This window comes from Gadus chalcogrammus, chromosome 7, assembly GCF_026213295.1.
Source record: "Gadus chalcogrammus isolate NIFS_2021 chromosome 7, NIFS_Gcha_1.0, whole genome shotgun sequence".
NCBI lineage: Eukaryota > Metazoa > Chordata > Actinopteri > Gadiformes > Gadidae > Gadus > Gadus chalcogrammus.
In genome coordinates, this window is record NC_079418.1 from 18,074,912 (window position 1) to 18,089,989 (window position 15,078).

At 43.9% G+C, this 15,078-nt stretch overlaps 1 protein-coding gene across 1 annotated transcript in view; it reads left to right on the forward strand.

Annotated features, from left to right (window-relative positions):
- Positions 1 to 4,137: 4,137 nt before the first annotated feature.
- LOC130386032 (uncharacterized) overlaps positions 4,138 to 15,078 on the forward strand; it is a 36,207-nt gene continuing 25,266 nt past the window's right edge. The window contains 7 exon segments of the mRNA XM_056594818.1: positions 4,138 to 4,725; positions 5,908 to 6,191; positions 6,394 to 6,457; positions 9,107 to 9,390; positions 9,590 to 9,656; positions 12,227 to 13,393; positions 14,433 to 14,439. Coding sequence (XP_056450793.1) covers positions 4,431 to 4,725; positions 5,908 to 6,191; positions 6,394 to 6,457; positions 9,107 to 9,390; positions 9,590 to 9,656; positions 12,227 to 13,393; positions 14,433 to 14,439 — 2,168 coding nt within the window. The 5' untranslated portion in view covers positions 4,138 to 4,430.

A 15,078-nucleotide genomic window follows, 5' to 3' on the forward strand; every position in this document is an offset into this window, starting at 1 on the left:
ACCAGGCTTGGCCGCTGAGAACTGGTGGATTCCAGAAGTATGCACTGTTCCTGGGGGCCTGGCCGGGAAGGGCGTCGATGCTAATTTCACTTCCGCAAAACAATCTGCGTCGGCACAGTTGCCGCCTTCAAAACAGCCCGGAGGTTCGGAACGGCCGATTCTTACCTCCGGGGGCAGACGGACGACCCGCCCCAAACGTTGCCTCCGGAACTACTCTTCATATCTCCGTCTGGTTACAGCGTTGTTATGGATGTTACGCAATAAATCCTCTCGAGGGCATTGACTGTCGTTTCACAAATTAACGGCATCGACAATCGCAAACATGATATTTGTAGAGATGATTTTGCTTTGTGTCATCCGAAATCGGCGACAAAAAGTGTAGGCCAATGTGGCGGTGGCATGTGACACCCCTCACCAACCCGCAGATTATTCCCTCAAAATGTTCTTAAATGACCAGTTACAACTCATTGCCAAAGCAGGGGAACAATAAAATAAAAAGGTCAGGTATAGTATAATATAAGTATAAAACGTTAAATACAATATATATACATATCAGATATTATACTACTCTGTCTATTTTCGCGAATGGTCTGACTTTTGACTCTATAATGCTGCCCCGATTTCCGGTGGTATCGCTTCGGTTCTCCCGGAGCACTCCGGATTCGTAAGCTCAGAGGCGACGGACCCATTGACGGACGAAACACCTCCGGGACCGGACGAAACGGTCCGTATCCGTATTTACCGTAGGGTGTGAATGGGCCTTTACGTGTCTTTACGTAAACCTACCCCTTGTTCCGAAATCAGTGTTCAGGAAACGCCCCTCAGAAGTTGGTAGGCTGCGACAGAAAACCGGAAAACTGATTATTCTGGAGACTAGACTTGCCCGCGGGGACCTCTTTGCGCTTCCTTGCTTAATCAGATGAATCAGTTATTAGAACTGCTTGCGATGGTTCAACATGAGCGAGAATTTATCAGTCGATGTTTATAATTATAAGCTATAATGTAGCGTAATGCAAATGTGGAATGGGTTCGCCTCTTACTGCTGGCTGCAAGGTCACTTTAGTCTATCACTAAAATTGGCTTGTTGTGACGTGATCTCGGGGGACTCGGGTAGCATGCCGCCTTCAAAACGGTCTGAGTTTCCGGGAGGTTCGGAGAAAAGTGCTTTAAACACTCTGTTGGGTCTGAGTTTACGCTCTGAGTTGCGTGCGGAAGTAGAGCTACCCGAGTCCTCTGAGTTCACGTCACAACAATGGCTGCCCATTTCATTGATAGACTAAAGTGAATTTGCAGCAAGCAATAGGAGGCGAACTTAACACCAATTCTAACATTTGCATTACGATACATTATAGCTTACAATTATAAATATCACATGAAAGATTCTCGCTCATGTTCAACAATTCCAAGCAGTTCTAATAACTGATTCATCTGATTCAGCAAAAAGGTCCCTGGGGGCATCCATACTTGTTGTTCTGAAGTCTAGTCTCACGAACGATCTGTTTTTCCCGTTTTGTGTCATAGCCTACGAACTTTTGAGGAGCGTTTCCTGAACACTATTATTTCGTGAGAAGGGAAGGTTTACGTAGACACGTAAGAGCTTCCGAACCTCCAAGCTTATTTGAAGGCGGCATCAGAATTCCGAGAGATGAGGACAAAAAGAGGGCGTGCCTCCTTGAAATGCCGCAAGAAAGCTGGGAGATTTCCCCACTAAATCGGAAGGCTGGGGCCCCTACGCAGGGTCGGCCCTGGGCATAGGCAGTATAGGCGAATGCTAAGGGCGCATCCATCGACAGGGGGCGCCAAAAATATGTCTCTTTTTTTTGTCTTTTCTTTTTTTTTGCATACTGTATTCATCTAACTTTAACTTCAATGTTTATATTACTTAGTACCAGTAGTTACGTCGAAATAAATATTAGACAACATAACATAACATGTAAAATAAAAGAGCGCCCTAGTTTCCGTGTCCCCCCCCCCCCCCATAGACTCTACCTGAATCGGGAGGTCGGGAGGGACGAGTTACCTTAGTTACCCAATTGACACATCATTCTAACCGGAGAGGAGATAGCTATCTATTTGCACATCACAATGTCAAAGAAACCTAAACACTCTGGCGCCCAGGGGAGGAAGAGCACGAAAGAAGAGGAGGAAAAACGGGAAAAGACAGAAACACTAAACTTTAATTTGTTTATCTTTAATTTAGGCCTGGCTGGCTGTAGCCAACTGGTCACTTTGTCGGGCTCTTGTTCACCTTTATATCTTTATTTCTCTGGAGCTAACTGTTCCCTATACATAACTCCGCTTAATACGTGGCTATTGGTTTAATTTATTCACTTATCGAAGCAATATTTGGTTTTATTATTTAGTAAGTACAAATAATCCGCCAACAGTTGTCAGGGCGTAGCGCGTTGCCAAGCAACGTGTAAACAACCAGAGTTAACTAGTCATGCAGTGTTTGTTTTTAAAAAAGAAAAGGAACATCAGCTCTTTACCTAGCTGGTCCGCTGCTCAATCCAAACCCACACGCTTCAATGAAAATCAAAACATGTCAGCTATGTTCATAGGTCCATAACAGTTTGTAACCCACAGTAAAATGGGGGTATTATCCTTAAATCATCCAATGCATTGTAGTAACCATTGTTAGAGCGGTGTGTATTTTCAAGCTGATTTGGGTGATAGTTTGTGGTTTGCATGTCTTACATTTCCAATATCTTTCATTCAATAATATATTATTGTATTTTTTTTACACTTCAGTTGAGTGCTTGTTTAATCTCTGGTTAGAACCGAACTAGATAAACCATACTGCATTTAATTGTATTTACAATAATTTGATTCTGAACTCATATCTATTATTGTGCTTATGAATGCCTTTAGTAAACATCATGCATTTCTTTGCAGTATTTCTTGTATACCTTGTTGTATGAATGGTTCATTGTGACTTGTTTTTACGGCAAATTGTTTAATTGTTAAAAATTCTAGCGTCTGCAGTATTTGTGCATACCATATTGTGTTTATGATTCATTGCTTGTTACTTGGTTTGTAATATGTTTTGTGTGTTTAATTTTCCATCTAAAATCAAAGAGTCTCAAAGAGAAACCTTTGTAGCTTTTCTGAGTTTATGAACATTGGTAGTCGAATTTACTGTGCGATCCAAAGGGGTAGGGGGCGCCAGCAAAAATCTTGCCTAGGGCGCCAAATTGGTCAGGGCCGGCCCTGCCTCTACGAATAGTCAAATCTCCTAACGTTTATGCCTCCTTTCCTTAACCTTTGTGGACAACGTCATCGGGTCAAGGAGAGATGAAAAGGTGCTTCCTTTTGAACAGCACTGTTTAAAATTAATTCGACTCCACTTTTCCTAAGAGACGTTATTGCCCGACGGCTGGTATTGCCGACCACTAGCGTCTCTAGTGTGACACTACAATTTTTCCGAAGATTGACAACAAGCGCTCTGTGATCCATGCGTTCTTGTCGTATTTATTTCATTCAGCTTGACGCCAACGGTGAGAATCACTTAGGTCTGACTTGGCCGACGGGAATATTTTAGGCCACTTGAATTCCAATTCACATGTGAAAAAAAAGAGGCTTAATTTATGTTGATGTTGAAATTAACTGCCCCCAGTAGTCTTGCTTAAATGTGAAGTTGATATTTTATTTTCTTATGGCGTATTCTATGTGCTTACTTACGGTGGCGCATTGCATTCACATCACAAAAAAAAAATCTGGTTATCTCGTAATTATGAAATAAAGAACTCATAATTATGAGAAAATATAGCCTAATTAGGCCCCTACGAGATCTTTATGTCATAAAGATCATATATCTTTCTCATAATTACGAGATAATTATCTCGTAATTACGAGATACTTTCTCGTAATTACGAGATAAAGATCTCGTAATTATGAGATATTTTCTCATAATTATGAGATTTTTATGTCATAATTACGAGATAACCTCATTTTTTTTGTGATGTGACTGCAATGCGCCACCGTACTTACTAACAAGCAATAAATGAATTCATTTCTATTAAAATAATTATGTTTCTGGAATTGGCATCAATTATTATCAATTGTATTTTCTTCTCTTCTATTCTTCTGCTTGTGCGTCTTCGGGTAGTGTCGGTAAGCTTCGTCAGTGGCATGTTCCTTTCAATGTTGCCGCCGTAAAGAATTATGGGATACCACCAGAGAATGTCTAATATGAGACGGGCTCTGATACCACTATCTCCTTTCGCAAAGGAAGTCCATGAGGAACCTTTGCTAAAGGAGGGTTAAAGAAAGCATTGAGGCCCCTTCCTAAGCATTTTTAGAATTCGAAACACCTTTACTCCAAGCACTTCCGGGTCATCTCCATAGGAAAGGGAAGTCCTTTTCGACCGCTCGTATTTTGTATTCTATTGTGGGGTTTTATCCACAACAGTATCCATTTGTTAATAAACATGTCACCGTGCGGCCCAACTTTGGAAGAACAGCTTTCGTCCATAATGGATTTACTTGCGAAAGGTGCTGTATCTGAGATTAGCCAACTGTTCTTGGAAGGCTCGGCTACGATTCGCTTGCAATTAACTCGGAGCATGAAAGAAAACCAAGCGCTGAGGAGGAGGATGATGGTGATGAGGAGTAAGATATTTTCTTTGCGGCTTCAAACGAGATCAAATGCATCGTGTGCAGCCAGACATTTTGCCCTGGCTCGAGCCATCGTCTGCAAACCACAGACTAAACCACTGGGAAATGGTGAGTTGTGTCCCGGCTGTGATGGGTGGAAAGCAAGACGGTTCAGGGGGCACTATTATTTTCCACATTTGTAGCAATTGGAAAAAGTTTTAATAATCATGATTCCAAGTTAATAATGACGTTAATCCCATTTCCTGTCTTTGAATGGTCTTGGATGTAATGTATTCCTCATCCTCGTCATCAGGCCTAAAGCACAAGGCGGTTGGAAATTCCACAAATCTTACAGCACCCATAGATTCTAGGCTGACTGCTAGATTCTGCCTGCCCTAAAAAGCCTGATGCTCTTTTGCAAAACATGACCAGAGCCCTGGTGAAACACGAGTCAGATTTGGTAGTTGCATTTCGAAGATGGAAACAGTCAGGAGCCCAGACGGGTTTCAAGACAGATGCCACGTGAGCTGGTTTATCATTCTTATCACATAATTAGTCTTTCACATTCAATAGACAGGAGTATAATCTGCGTACGAGTAGGTATATTCAATAACATGTTCCACTGATAGAGACAGAATTTGGAAAGACTGCTTTTACTTATAATGCACCAGTTGCTGGGAATGAAATTCTTTGCTCAAACGTACCGCTTTCATTTCACCTACTGAGTTGTTGAAGTCGTATCTCAACCAAACAATTCAAATTGTCTGCGCCTGTTTTTAATTTCTGACTTTGTTTTATGTCCCTATTGATTACCTTTGTCCTATGTTAATTGTGTGCTGCTACCTTGGTCAGTGCTCACTTGTAAAATGGATGCCTCAATGTGATTTCTGTCTGGTTAAATAAAGGTTGAATAAACAAATAATCTCAAACATCATTAAATTCAAAACGTAAAAATGATAGCTGATCAGCCTACAGGCAATGACACGTTGTAGTTTGTTATTGTAAACTATAATAAGTGTGCCCATCTTGCATGTCATGTTGTGCACATGTGATTTTGCACTGGTGTTCGATCAGTGTCCTCAACCTGGTCACCCGCTTGGGCTTTTTGGGAGCTCTAGGGAGGAGTTGGTAGGAGGAGACATCCCTCTCAAACTCTGAATCTCTGTTTGCAGTGCACAATTATACCTGTGTCAATGTTACATAAAGATATTTCTAAATAGTTTCGTTCAAGTGTACAAATGCACATTGTCTCCTTTTGTGCAAATAATGTATCGAAACAATTACTTTTTATCATTTTTTCCCTCTCTGCAGAAGACTGCGATGACTGTGGAGACCCCAGCACACAGCGCGGCGCCCCCTCAGATAGTCTGCATGTGGACGCCCCTGGCTCCTCCCACATGTCCAGTCACAGCGAGGAGCTGAGGATCCTGAGCGTCCACGGAAAAGGGGAGGGCCCACTGGCGCTGCACGGCCATGACACCCTCTTCACTGCGTCCGAACCAGAGGCTCTGAGGTCGCTGTCCACGGAACACGGCGTGGTCAAGAGCCTGGAGCGCGGCGAGCAGCTGGTCCGCCGTGAGGAGCTGACTGGGCAGGTTGGAAATCATCTTCTCATTCACCATCCAAAAGAGAGGCCTCCTCTGCTACAACTCCACCACACACCCATAGAAAGCACACACCTTTATGATTCAATGTGTCGTTAGCGGGGATTGACTATTTTTGGATTGACTATTGAACTATTTTGTGCTAATGAAAGATTATGTCTTGTGTGTGTTTCCTTCTTTCTGTGGAAAGCAGCAGACCCCAGACACCATTTTAACCAAGGATGAAGAGGATGTTGGTGGAGGCATTCCCGCTGTAGGTTAGTAATACACATTTCATATAGGGGGTTTATTTGTTCATCAACACGGCGGATGCGAGCGCAGAATGATCGTAAAAAGAAAATTTGTTTGACCGGTTGCCATGGTTATCTCTGTGTGGTTTCTTCTACTAATTATGCTTGCACTTAAAAGCCTGGTCCTCTTTTGAAAGTGCATTATGACCAGAGCCCTGCTAAAACACAAGGACAGCTTATACAGTTTATAGTAGAATGATTTACATCTTCTTCATAGCAGACAGGTGTCAGGAATGCTCAGATCAGCTCTGATTCCCAATATAACTACAGTATTGGTAAAACAGGGGATGGAGAACAACAGATCGTCTGGGTTTTGTCTTCATGACCTCCCCACCTCTTTAAAAGGGGGAGACGTAGCGGTGCTACGTCTCAAATGGATACATACTGTATCCCTTTGTGCAAATTATTAATTTGGTACAATTAGTACAATTCAAAGCTGCAAACCTGTCGCTTTTTGGCGACAATCGCCGTTTTCTTAGTCAATTTGGTCATTCACGTGAATCGTGTAGAACCGGAGAGGTTTCTTTTTGGGTTGGGGGGGGGTCCAGAATTGCGAAAAATTATTGGATCATTCTTATAATTGACATTTCTCTGGGCCAATCGGAATCTTGAAGCACACAGCGCAATCTGAGCTCGCCATTGGATGAGACGGTCGCCTGGCTACCGCGCATGCGCATCCGCATCCGCATGCACATGCATGCGGCCAAACAACGCAAGAGAGCTTGCGAAACACTCGTCCAGAGGGGTGTTCAACGAACGGAGGTTTAACAAACACTGAGTTAATGCTGAACTCTAGGTTGATTTACCCTGTGCCGAGTGACTAACCCAGAGTTTTCGGTTCCACAGCAGCGGTTATGCATAGGTTCAATCAACTCAGGGTTGGTAAACACAGGGTTGTGCGTGTCCACGCCAAACCTAAAAAGACGGGATGCATGGATCATGGAAACCCTGATCGAAATGGCGAAACGGGCCGCTTATTTCAATGAAATGGAACTTCAGGTTCTCCTGGAGAGCTATGACGAGTAGGAGGACATTGTCACAAGAAAAGGGAACGCTAAAGCCTCTGCAGCCCGGAGAACCAAAGCCTGGCAGCGGATCGCTGACCGCGTAAATGCGTTAGTTACACGTCAAAAGCATGATCCTTAATATTTGAGCCATGAATATATAAATATCCCAGTTAAGCATTCTTAAAGATCCTACCACATAACCCCTTTCTTCTAAAAAAATATGTACTCCGATGGCTTCCAAGCGGTCAGCGGATCAAGTATAAAAATGAAGCATAAAAAACATACAAACTGGTAAGCTTTTCCCACCATCGTATTGGTATAAATTTAAATAAGCCATTTTTTTAAGCCAATCGTGAAAAGGCCGACAGTCGGCAGACTGGATCTGGCCCTCAAATTGTATTGACCCCGGTGGAGGAGATGTTAATAAACATCAATTCAGGGCGCCCTGGCATGGAGGGGGTACCTGGAGGTACCTACCTCCTCAGAGAGACAGGGGCCATACCCCACTGGTTGAATGTAGGTTTTTGTGTTTTCTTGTATTTTTGATTTTTTTTGCCTTCGAAGTAACTCATGCAAACCATGTGCTTGCCACAGCGCATACTATTCCAAATGTTTCTTTTTTTGGTAACTGGGTAGAAAACCTAAAAGTGACAATTCATCAACTTCACAGATCAAGATGGATTAGTGCGTGTAGCAATCAAACATTCTCCAGTGGATGCAAGTCCGTTAGGACTATTTTATACTTTGTGTTGTAAGTGCCTCTCGGCATAGTACTCAGACAATATTGCTCTTTGTATGATATGAGGCCGATACAAATCTTGGATGGGTCATCTGAAAGGACTGAGATGTGCTCAGCATCTCCAACATTATAGCCTAGATAAAACTACCATTTGCAAAAAAGGAGGGCTATGCAAATAGTCTTGAGTGAACTGAGGCCAGGTCCTCGATTGGTAGTGTTGGCTATGTAAGGCTATTTAAATATATTAAAGATTTGCGCGAGAATCTATAGGCCTATCTCTCCACTCCAGCAAAAAGTCATATGATATGCCAAGATGTCGAGCCGTGGTCTTACCAATCGCTCCCGGTGGATTGCACGTATAATTTGCGTTTCGATATCAGCAGTTCTCTCATCAAAAGGGCATGCCATTGTGAAAACATGAAATCTGCGGTGAACGCGTTTAAATACCCAAAACCGGGTTATGTTTCAAACTTAACCTGCGCATTACCTGCTCCGACATGGTTTGATTCAGAGCATATGTTTCTATAGCAACTAACATACCGTGATCCTTTTGGAACGGAAAACCTAGGGGTACAGCAAACCCTGGGTTAATTTACCCGGTTATGTGATAAAACCGGCTTTGTGGAACACCCCACAAGAGACAAAAAAAGAAAAATTGTGACAGTTGTAAATAAAATATTTTTTATAAGCCTAAAGGATGTTTAGACATTGATTTTTGATAAAGTATGCCGAGTTTTGTTAAGTCACGCTCAGACTAGTGTCATTTGTATATTACAATCAAAAAAAAATCCCCCCGTGACAATGTCACCTTTTTTCCTCTGAGGAGTTTGCAGGTCTGACAATTACTTTCTGCCTTTATTCCCTCTGCAGAAGACTGCGATGACTTTGGAGACTGCAGCACACAACCCAGCGTCACCTTGGATAGTCTGCATGTGGACGCTCCTGGCTCCTCCCACCTGTCAAGTCACTACAGGGAGCTGAGGATCCTGAGTGTCCACGGAAAAGGGGAGGACCCACTGGCGGTGGACGGCCATGACAACATCTTCACCGTGTTCAAACTGGAGACTCTGAGCTCGCTGTCTGCGGAACACAGCGTGGCAAAGAGCCTGGAGCGCGGCGAGCAGCTGGTCCACCGTGAGGAGCTGACTGTGCAGGTTGGAAATCATCTTCTCATTCACCATCCAAAAGAGAGGCTTCCTCTGCTACAACTCTACCACACACCCATAGAAAGCACACACCTTTATGATTCAATGTGTCGTTAGCGGGGATTGACTATTTTTGGATTGACTATTGAACTATTTTGTGCTAATGAAAGATTATGTCTTGTGTGTGTTTCCTTCTTTCTGTGGAAAGCAGCAGACCCCAGACACCATTTTAACCAAGGATGAAGAGGATGTTGGTGGAGGCATTCCCGCTGTAGGTTAGTAATACACATTTCATATAGGGGGTTTATTTGTTCATCAACACGGCGGATGCGAGCGCAGAATGATCGTAAAAAGAAAATTTGTTTGACCGGTTGCCATGGTTATCTCCGTGTGGTTTCTTCTACTAATTATGCTTGCACTTAAAAGCCTGGTCCTCTTTTGAAAGTGCATCATGACCAGAGCCCTGCTAAAACACAAGGACAACTTATACAGTTTATAGTAGAATGATTTACATCTTCTTTATAGCAGACAGATGTCAGGAATGCTCAGATCAGCTCTGATTCCCAATATAACTACAGTATTGGTAAAACAGGGGATGGAAAACAACACATCGTCTGGGTTTTGTCTTCATGACCTCCCCACCTCTTTAAAAGGGGGAGACGTAGCGGTGCTACGTCTCAAATGGATACATACTGTATCCCTTTGTGCAAATTATTAATTTGGTACAATTAGTACAATTCAAAGCTGCAAACCTGTCGCTTTTTGGCGACAATCGCCGTTTTCTTAGTCAATTTGGTCATTCACGTGAATCGTGTAGAACCGGAGAGGTTTCTTTTTGGGTTGGGGGGGGGTCCAGAATTGCGAAAAATTATTGGATCATTCTTATAATTGACATTTCTCTGGGCCAATCGGAATCTTGAAGCACACAGCGCAATCTGAGCTCGCCATTGGATGAGACGGTCGCCTGGCTACCGCGCATGCGCATCCGCATCCGCATGCACATGCATGCGGCCAAACAACGCAAGAGAGCTTGCGAAACACTCGTCCAGAGGGGTGTTCCACGAACGGAGGTTTAACAAACACTGAGTTAATGCTGAACTCTAGGTTGATTTACCCTGTGCCGAGTGACTAACCCAGAGTTTTCGGTTCCACAGCAGCGGTTATGCATAGGTTCAATCAACTCAGGGTTGGTTAACACAGGGTTGTGCGTGTCCACGCCAAACCTAAAAAGACGGGATGCATGGATCATGGAAACCCTGATCGAAATGGCGAAACGGGCCGCTTATTTCAATGAAATGGAACTTCAGGTTCTCCTGGAGAGCTATGACGAGTAGGAGGACATTGTCACAAGAAAAGGGAACGCTAAAGCCTCTGCAGCCCGGAGAACCAAAGCCTGGCAGCGGATCGCTGACCGCGTAAATGCGTTAGTTACATGTCAAAAGCATGATCCTTAAAAAAAATATGTACTACGATGGCTTCCAAGCGGTCAGCGGATCAAGTATAAAAATGAAGTATAAAAAACATACAAACTGGTAAGCTTTTCCCACCATCGTATTGGTATAAATTTAAATAAGCCATTTTTTTAAGCCAATCGTGAAAAGGCCGACAGTCGGCAGACTGGATCTGGCCCTCAAATTGTCTTGACCCCGGTGGCGGAGATGTTAATAAACATCAATTCAGGGCGCCCTGGCATGGAGGGGGTACCTGGAGATACCTACCTCCTCAGAGAGACAGGGGCCATACCCCACTGGTTGAATGTAGGTTTTTGTGTTTTCTTGTATTTTTGATTTTTTTTGCCTTCGAAGTAACTCATGCAAACCATGTGCTTGCCACAGCGCATACTATTCCAAATGTTTCTTTTTTTGGTAACTAGAAAACCTAAAAGTGACAATTCATCAACTTCACAGATCAAGATGGATTAGTGTGTGTAGCAATCAAACATTCTCCAGTGGATGCAAGTCCGTTAGGACTATTTCATACTTTGTGTTGTAAGTGCCTCTCGGCATAGTACTCAGACAATATTGCTCTTTGTATGATATGAGGCCGATACAAATCTTGGATGGGTCATCTGAAAGGACTGAGATGTGCTCAGCATCTCCAACATTATAGCCTAGATAAAACTACCATTTGCAAAAAAGGAGGGCTATGCAAATAGTCTTGAGTGAACTGAGGCCAGGTCCTCGATTGGTAGTGTTGGCTATGTAAGGCTATTTAAATATATTAAAGATTTGCGCGAGAATCTATAGGCCTATCTCTCCACTCCAGCAAAAAGTCATATGATATGCCAAGATGTCGAGCCGTGGTCTTACCAATCGCTCCCGGTGGATTGCACGTATAATTTGCGTTTCGATATCAGCAGTTCTCTCATCAAAAGGGCATGCCATTGTGAAAACATGAAATCTGCGGTGAACGGGTTTAAATACCCAAAACCGGGTTATGTTTCAAACTTAACCTGCGCATTACCTGCTCCGACATGGTTTGATTCAGAGCATATGTTTCTATAGCAACTAACATACCGTGATCCTTTTGGAACGGAAAACCTAGGGTTACAGCAAACCCTGGGTTAACTTACCCGGTTATGTGATAAAACCGGCTTTGTGGAACACCCCACAAGAGACAAAAAAGAAAAATTGTGACAGTTGTAAATAAAATATTTTTTATAAGCCTAAAGGATGTTTAGACATTGATTTTTGATAAAGTATGCCGAGTTTTGTTAAGTCACGCTCAGACTAGTGTCATTTGTATATTACAATCAAAAAAAAATCCCCCCGTGACAATGTCACCTTTTTTCCTCTGAGGAGTTTGCAGGTCTGACAATTACTTTCTGCCTTTATTCCCTCTGCAGAAGACTGCGATGACTTTGGAGACTGCAGCACACAACCCAGCGTCACCTTGGATAGTCTGCATGTGGACGCTCCTGGCTCCTCCCACCTGTCAAGTCACGACAGGGAGCTGAGGATCCTGTGTGTCCACGGAAAAGGGGAGGACCCACTGGCGGTGGACGGCCATGACAACATCTTCACCGTGTTCAAACTGGAGACTCTGAGCTCGCTGTCTGCGGAACACAGCGTGGCAAAGAGCCTGGAGCGCGGCGAGCAGCTGGTCCACCGTGAGGAGCTGACTGGGCATCGGGGCCGCGGCAAGGACCGGCCCGCTGTGTTGTCTGGCGAGTGTTTTCCCGACAAAACCAATAAGGTCATCCACAGGCGTACCCACACCGGCGAGAAGCCGTACGGGTGCGACCAGTGCACGATGAGCTTCAAACGGAAAGACAGCCTGAAGAGCCACATGAGGAGGACTCACCCCGGGGAGAAGCCCTACAGGTGTGATCAATGCGTGAAGTGCTACTATAGGAGCTCTCACCTGAAGAGGCACATGACGACTCACTCCATGGAGAAGCCCTACAGGTGTGATCAATGCGTGAAGTGCTACTATAGGAGCTCTCACCTGAAGAGGCACATGAAGACTCACTCCGGGGAGAAGCCCTACAGGTGCAACCAATGCGTGAAGCGCTTCAATCAGAGCTCTCACCTGAAGATCCACATGAGGACTCACTCCGGGGAGAAGCCCTACAGGTGTAACCAATGCGTGAAGCGCTTCATTAGGAGTTCCAACCTGACGGTCCACATGAGGATTCACTACAAGGAGAAGCCCTACAGGTGTGACCAATGCATGAAGCGCTTCATTTCGAGCTCTCACCTGAAGAGCCACATGAGGACTCACTCCGGGGAGAAGCCCTACAGGTGCAACCAATGCGTGAAGCGCTTCATTTTTAGCTCTCACCTGAAGATCCACATGAGGACTCACTCCGGGGAGAAGCCCTACAGGTGTAACCAATGCATGAAGCGCTTCAATCAGAGCGGTCACCTGAAGAGACACGTGAAGACTCACTCTGGGGAGAAGCCCTACAGGTGTAACCAATGCGTGAAGTGCTTCAGTCGGAATTCCATTTTGAAGGTCCACATGAGGACTCACTCCGGGGAGAAGCCCTGAAGGTGCAACGCCAGCCTCAGTGACCCTAGCAATTTGCGTTGGCACATGCTCAAGCACAGAGGCAATGGGATGCTTTGACATGGGCAATGGGACCTTTTGATTCACGCCTCTATCCTGTTTTTGTTTAAATTTGTCTGCTGTAGTTATTTTTTATTCACGATTAGAGACGCTTTCCAACTTTTCATTCACTTTTCTTTTATTGTTGTAAATAATTGATTTATGTGTGATGATGAATCATTTATTTTTTGGACACTTCGGACAACCAAAATTAATTTTACAATTTGGAGCATGATCATGGGAAGATATAGGCAGCAAATTTACAGAGCATTCATTCAATGAGTCAATGGGTGTACATGATTCTTATAGGCAATTTCACATCGTGGGTTAATACAAAGGAAGCAAAGGTGTACAAGTATCTATAGAAGTTCGGACTTCTATAGAAACTTGTACAAATCGAAATATTGCCGCACCAATATTGCCGCACTCTTGTCGTCACACCAATCCCTCAAGATGATAGGAAATTTTGCACTGACCCTATAATGACATGCCGCGTCCTGCTATGCGGTCCAACACCCCCATCTAGTGGCCACTTGACGCCAGTGTACCTAATTCTTCCGTCACACCTGTTTTCAATCATCAATCTCCACTTTCTACTTCAGCCGGGGATCTCCATCCAACCGGCGCCAGTTCGTAGTTTACAACTACCCAGTTCGCATCGGTCCTACCAGTATTCTCTAGACCCAGTTCAGGGTTCCCGTTCTCTTGATAACCCTCTCCCCTCTCCCTTCGTTCTCCGTCCGTTACTCTGCCTAACCGTCGCCGAACCCATGCCGGCCTGACTACCCGCCTGTTGTCGAGTCCTTGCCTGTCTGACTGCCTGCCTGATGCTGAACCCTTGCCTGCCTGACTACCCACCTGTCGCTGAGTCCTTGCCTGTCTGACTGACTCCCTGTTGCCGAACCCTCGCCTGCCTGACTGCTTCGCCCCAGCTTGTCTCCTACCCCGTGTCCCAATAAACCCTGTTTCCTTTTTCCCCGTCTCTGTCTCCCTGTGTCCAGCGCTTGGGTCCCCTCGCCCTATTCCTTAACATATAACCTTGCAGGAAATCACATTTGCAGTTGAACATTGTAAAACTAACAAATCTCCTGGAGTTGATGGCCTCTCTGCAGAGTTTTTTCAGGCTTTTACACAAGATTTAGCTCTTTTTCTACTTGAAGTAATATTAGAAAGTGTTGAAAAAGGTTCTTTACCTCCTTCACTGACCCAAGGCTTAATTACGTTAATCCCCAAGCCCAAAAAGGATCTACTGTTTATAGATAATTGGCGACCTATTTCATTAGTAAACACTGTCTACAAAATGTTTGACTCAATTGAAAATAGATTAAAAAATGTTTTTATTGATGAAGTCCAATCAGGGATTCGTGAGAAAAATACATGTCTCAAACAATATTTGGCTTGTCTTAGATGTAATTGATTTATCATTTTTATGTCCTGATGATAGCTTTATCTTTTTCTTGGACTTCTATAAAGCTTTTGACACAGTAGAACATAACTTTATATTTCAAACTATTGAGAAATTTGGTTTTGGCGAAAAAATAATCTGGGCTGCCCTGCCTCTGTCTACCTATTCATTTTTTCTACACAACTTCTTTCCAAGTGCCAATTTCTATCAAAACAATATAATTACTTTCCACAAGTTCTGGA